Below are 6,558 nucleotides of genomic sequence, written 5' to 3'. Positions count from 1 at the left end.
CGCTCTGTTCTTTCGCGGGACCCAGAAGGCAGTAAATGCCAGCGACCAAGTTGATATCGTGATCCAATTACTTCCAGATTACGTTCAGTACATTTATGCACTGACAGACCGTGTAGGCATCAGCCCGGTAATTATACAACTTTTTGTAGACGTTCATCAACTAACGGGTATTAAATGATTGAACTTTCATTGCATTCGGAATTGATGTCTGTCAACAACATCAGTATGAGGCGTGTCCCCCATGGACACGAATACACTCTGTTATTGACTGTGGCATGGAAATAAATAGTGTCTGAACGTCATTTTAAGAAATTCCTTGCCATGTCTGATAGCAGACTAAACGACTTCCCATAGCGTGCCCACACATTCTTTATCTGCGACAAATCAGGGGGCCGAGCGGGCCACTCATGGATCTGTAGCATTGTCCTGTTGGAATATGCCATTTGGCATCCTGGTTGGAATATGCCATTTGGCATCATGGTCATGAAGATTTATGGCAATAAGGTTTACCATTGGTGCCCCATAGTGGCGAGCAGGCAGCCTCCCTTTAATAGTTACAAAATCAGCCTTGTTGTCGTATCCAATAGCTCCTGTGATTTCAGGAGTCTGAGAGCTGTGGGTCTCGAGAAACGCAGATCTCTTCTGATAAGACAAAACTAATTGCATTTATAGGAGTCAAACATGTAAGGTTAAAAATTGTCAAGTATAACAAGATAGTAAACAAGTAAGAAGTGTGAAGTGTCTTGGATATCAAATAAGTTATCTTGAAGATCAAGATGGAGAAAGAAATATGTGTGACATTGTAAACAGAACTTTAAGTTTCTACCGTCACCATATTGTTCGAAGTTTAAGGAACTGTGGCAGTGTCTGTCTCTCCCTCTATGACAGTGACAACTGGACATCTACCAAACAATATAGAGATAAGATTCAAGCATCTGGCATGAGATTTTTAATAGCTGTGGAAAGATGTACAAAGATGAAATAAAAAACGTAGATATGAGAATAGAATATAAAATTGTATATATAAAAACGATGTAACAGAAAAGTAAAGTACTCATCGATTGTTGTCTTCCTCGACTTACGAATCGATTTGGCCAACCAATTGGACACTGAAACACAGACTAACTCGGCAGTTTTCACATTAATAAACGAATGTAATAATGAATGTAGAGTTAAATGGAAGTCTCGTGTAGAAAGCCTGGAAAAACGACTACATGGAAACAGAAGTCTGAGAAGAGATGCCAACAATAAAGCCAGGTTTCTTACATGTGCATCCCCCACCACCACTCGGGTAAGTCAGCTTGCATGTGGAAACACCCTACTTTGCACTGTCATGCCAACTTACGCATAAGTTGCGAAAGTTGAAAGGCGTTCTATTTTCTTGCACGATGTCGCTTACCCCACCTTCGCCTACGAGCTTCAGCAACTGGTTCAAATGGCTCTGAGCACTATGGGACTCAATTGCTGAGGTCATTAGTCCCCTAGAACTTAGAACTAGTTAAACCTAACTAACCTAAGGACATCACAAACATCCATGCCCGAGGCAGGATTCGAACCTGCGACCGTAGCGGTCTTGCGGTTCCAGACTGCAGCGCCTTTAACCGCACGGCCACTTCGGCCGGCTGCTTCAGCAACTGCTGGTACGTGGATTTGATCTCATTCTGTTCTTGTTCGTTCGACAGCACAAATCTGGAATTGTTTATTTAGGTACGTGGAAAGTTAGTGTGATGCTAAAGTAAAGGACTTCGTCTTCAGCTAAGCAGATAAATACTTTCTAAAGTGCAAGGTGTTCTTAAACAGTGGAGTAGGAATATTAGTCTAGCATTCAGCACCTCTTGATAATCACTTATTTTTAATAGAATAACACGCCATCATTTGAACTGACAAAATGAATTAAAAAGTGTAGAAACTGAAAGAGTGGAATTGCTGAGGTCCATACTAATGCAGGAAAGCCAACACTGTAAAGGTACTTTTTTATTTCAGTACAATTATAACAATTTTTTTACGATAGTCTTTGAGTTTAAATCCAGAACTACTCTTGACCCGCATTAAAGTCCTTTGTAAATATAACTGTGTTTGTATTGGCGCTATGTTGAGTAATGACTGGTCTGCACAGTAGTACAATGTTTGGTTTCAAAATTAAATACCATCCCGGAAATAAATAAATAAATAAATAAAAAACACGTAAATTTACAGCACCTGTGACCTATCAGAACCTTGCCTAACTCTGAAAAGAAAAACAAAATTGATCTGTTGAGACAAAAGCATTACTTTCCGCTGTACCTTCAGTGTATTGTAGACAACATAAAAATTTAGGAGTAGTACTCTTCGAAATACAATTCAAATATTGCAGTGACTCCAGTTGCCAGTTATTACAGTGTTACATGTAAATTAATGCGAGCCGGCACGGAATCTCGCATGCTTGTATTAGACTTTTGTACAGAGTCAGAAATATCGCTCAAAAAGATTCTAAAACTGTTTTTATGGAACGTCGTCCTCGTCAGGTGACTCCCTTATTAGCATATCTAATGTTCTCAAATGATTCCTACGAGATGCCCATTTCCCCATTAAACATATGTGGATCCGTGTTTTCTTCGTCAGTGTCACTGAGATCTTCGGCTAAAAGTTGCGCACTCCCGTATGAAAATGTTACTTGTCGTCATCTTGAAAGTCATGTAAGCAGCATTTCCAATTCGGTAGTGTGGAAACGCTAAAGTGCATTTAAGGCCGCGCTCACATACTGAGAGCAACAACAGTGTTCGTCCAATGTGTGGATCGATGAAATAGTATTGGAACGAACGTTGGCTCCAGTGTTGGTACGACTTCGTTATTTGTCGGTATTTCGACCAAACTTCAAAGGTAGCGATACGTAGACCACACATTGGCACCACCGATGTTTGTTTTCTAACTTCGTTGTCTTGAGTTATTTGCTCGCTTTTCAAACTTAATGTCGCTGTTGGTTACCGAATGTAATTTTAAAAGGGGGCGTTACCTTTACATAGTCATTCAAGTTCTCGCATATTGCTTTGCAAACCTCGGACACTATCAGTGATAACACTTGAGTGGATATTTTAAAAGAGGAAATATAGGCTTTTGAAACATTCTCCTGTAGCAAGGAATCAAAGCGTCAGTGCTAAACGGACTTGATCAGATATAGCATCCATCCAAAACGTACCTTTCTTATGTTGGGTTCAATCGTTTGAAGAAGTAGTCCAAAATCAGTTGTTGACAAACGATAAAAGTTATCAAATTGTCCTGAGGTTTCATGCACCAAATGGCGTAATAATTGACGCCCGTCATACCTGCAACAACAATTATAAATAAAATAAAGTTAGTGAAATGAAATGTATATCATTCTTAAAACTGTGTTTTCATCTTCTTTTTTTGGTTTGCCATGATAAAATATGATTATTCACGCTCAAAACAGCAAATGCACCGGCCGCTATTTGTGCGTCAGAAATATTTACGTTGGCGGTAAATGAAATCGGTTGAATGTTGGCTCCAATGTTTGGGTCCTGTCGCATAGATATTCGCCAATGTTGGCGCCAGCGTTGGCACCAATGTGTAAACCTAGGGTGAGGGTAGTGGTAAGGGGGTGCACGTGTAAGAAATTAATGCCTGTGGAAACCCGGCTTAAAACTTATCCACGTAGACGAAATAGTTGTCACTTTTAGAGTGGTGGTGGTGGTGGTGGTGGTGGTGGTGGTGATGGTGGTGATGATGGTGATGATGATGATGATGATGCCGACGACGATGTTTCGTAACGGCCTACATCGCGTAGTGATTCTGGATGCTGATCGTATGTCTGCCGATTTGTGCCGATTCTGGAGTCGGGAACCGAGAGTCAAAGTGGAAGTGTACGAATAGTGTGCAGGGCTCGGAGTTTATAGTTGACTATTGGGCACTAGACGTCCGGGACCAGTGTATGTGTGTCTAACGGACTGAGTTTAGCGGGGCGGGGAGGGAGGGGGTGGCTCACGGTCCGTGACACGTCACGGTCGCGTGGCCGGGCGGCCAGCTGGCAACGCCGCGCAACCACTGTGCAGTGCAAGTGCGGCAGGCGAGACTGGGTGGGGCGGCGGCGGCGGCGGCGGCGGGGCGACAGGTGGGGGCTGGCCTGCGAGCGCCCGGGCCTCCGCGGAGGCGCTCAGTCGCTCGTCGGCCAGCGGCGCGCGTTGTCACTCGCCGACCGCCTCGCCCTGACCTCGCTGTCTCCCGCCGGACGGCCGCGTTCTCGAGGCACCCGCGCCGCTTGCGATGGGAGTTCTGATGCTGGCTGTGGACGCTGCTGCTGTGCACGACTGCGGCCGCCGCCGCGCCTCGTCGGCCGCTGCCGCGTCGCCCCCTCTCGAGGTCAAGAAGGAGCCGGACGACGAGCCCTACTGGATGGCGCCCCCGCCCAAGAAGAAGTGGATCCGTCACTACCTGCGCACTGGTGCGTACCGCTAGCGCCACCGACGTCTCGGATCTTCTCGTGTTCGTTTCGTAAACACGTTGCTCGTCGTGTAAACCAGTTACAGAAATAGTGACGAGTTTTAACTATTAAAGAAATATTAGTTTCCACGCCTACTCATTCTTAAGTAAAGGTGTCACAAGCCGGTGGTCTGTTTGAACGCCGCAGTGCTGTACTGGGAACGGCCCTATGCTGTTGCCTCGCGTTCCTCCGATCTCAAAACTGACTACTCAGCCAGTTACAGGGGGATTCGAACCACGACCCAACTCTGCATTTTTCACTGTAACCGTCGTTGACAGAGGTGAAATAAGTAAAAAGTGGCAGATAATATTCCTACAAAACTTTAAAGGGTGTCATTATTGGGAGGCGAATTATCGCACGAGTGTGTCAGGTTGGGATAACGAGGGACGAAGCGTAACCACCGAGAACAGCGGCAGATGTGGCAACAAGTTTTCTCAGGCATTCGAATACTGAACTGTCTGAACTGCCCGACAGCAGAAGGAGATACCGTGCGCGTCTACTCCAGGGAGTGGCTTATAGCCACGGTGTCTGCAGGATAGATGCAAGTCATGAACTTCGGCGCCCTCTTTGGTCGCTGAACGGCGGAAATAGGGGAAAGCACTCGGACGTATTGCCGACCTGTTACCTTCGGCTGTCCTTTTCATTGTAATGGTTCTCTGAGCGGTACGGGTTATTTTTAGTTCAAGGTTGACTTAGTCGTCGTCCACATAGCAGTGATAGTTAAGAACCAGTGCCGAAGAAGTAAGGCAATCGAATATATTACTACAGATATTTATGCTGATTCTCTTTGTAGCGGCTCCACAATAGGAGAAACAGCCTTCTGCAGACCGAGTCCCGTCACTCTGTCGGCGAAGCCTTTCGGTGCAAGTGCGTAGCTCCGTGAGGAACTGAAATTGATGGCAGCCTGTAATATGACATCAGGTGCAGAGAGTTGATTTGTAGCGACGAAGGTCCGTGTGCTAATGTGGACTGCTTGTTGCACTACCTGTAAATGCCTTCTAGTTTCCTTTGAGACAAAAGTCTTCCGTGTGAAAAGTTCTAGTTTTCTTTTTTTTTTTTTTTTTTTTTTTAATTTGCGAGCATTAGGTCAATCCTTATAAAATTTCTAAATATGTCACTTTCTTACTTGCTACTTTTGGAAAAGACAGCAAAGGTATTAGTGTTAAATACTCAGTTGTGATTTTTGTTCCCCTTTGCACAATGACTATAAAAGTAACGAAATCATTGCAGCCTATATCGCACCCATATCACGTGGCTGATGACTTTATTAGTGAGGTTTTTCCAGTTTACCGAGTAATGTTTGAATTTTATGTATCAGGTTTTGATGTTCAGTTTGCATTTTTGACATTACGTTGAGTGTTATTGAACGTCATACGTGTGTCCGCGCAGATCATAGAAAACCTTCCCTTGTTCCGTGATAATTGTGACAGTCGAAACTGGAGGCGATAATAAGTATTTATTAGCTTTAGGGTTGTTTTCTTTAGACTTGCTCCACTTTTCTCCATCTTAATGCCCTATCACTAATGACCTTGGTGTTGTAACGCTACCTAGTACTCGCGAGCTACAAAATGTCAGTGTAAAAAATTCGCATTTTCAATGCCATTTGGTGCTGCCAGTTATTGCGTTGGTTCGTGCCTGTTCAAGTTTATACAGCTAAAATCTTATTTGGCTAAAATTAACATCACTGTTGAAAACCATAACCAGTCCCGCGTACTGGTCCTGACAGCCTATTCAGTACCGACCGGTCGCTTTATTTCCTCTGCCAATGGTGTCATTCGTATGCAGACCGCTTTCAGGCGGACTGCTAATAACCATACTTCACTTTAGTTCTGTCGTTCTGTCTGGAGTTTACAACTGTTCACATCGGCAGAAAGCGGCCAAGCAGCAAGTCGTGGTCCCCTCAAAACCCACGATTCTTTCGTCGCCGCAATATCAACATAGAAAGTAGTTTCTCCTCCAAAGTGCTGTAAATTTTCACGCAGTCGGGAACTACAATTATTCACAATATTCTTAAATGCGAAATTAAGTATCTTAATTCAATAAGGTTAATCAGTTTTAGTCATAGGAGCAAGTTCCCCACAATA

General features: G+C 44.1%; 1 protein-coding gene across 1 annotated transcript in view; it reads left to right on the top strand.

Annotated features, from left to right (window-relative positions):
* Nucleotides 1-4,165: 4,165 nt before the first annotated feature.
* Nucleotides 4,166-6,558, top strand: part of LOC126204360 (max-binding protein MNT-like) — a 139,230-nt gene continuing 136,837 nt past the window's right edge. The window contains exon 1 of the mRNA XM_049938735.1: nt 4,166-4,435. Coding sequence (XP_049794692.1) covers nt 4,258-4,435 — 178 coding nt within the window. The 5' untranslated portion in view covers nt 4,166-4,257. The remainder of the gene's footprint in view (nt 4,436-6,558) is intronic.

This window comes from Schistocerca nitens, chromosome 9 (genome assembly GCF_023898315.1).
Source record: "Schistocerca nitens isolate TAMUIC-IGC-003100 chromosome 9, iqSchNite1.1, whole genome shotgun sequence".
Lineage (NCBI taxonomy): Eukaryota > Metazoa > Arthropoda > Insecta > Orthoptera > Acrididae > Schistocerca > Schistocerca nitens.
Note: the sequence above shows the minus strand (reverse complement) of the source record. Positions and strands in the feature narration are given on the sequence as shown.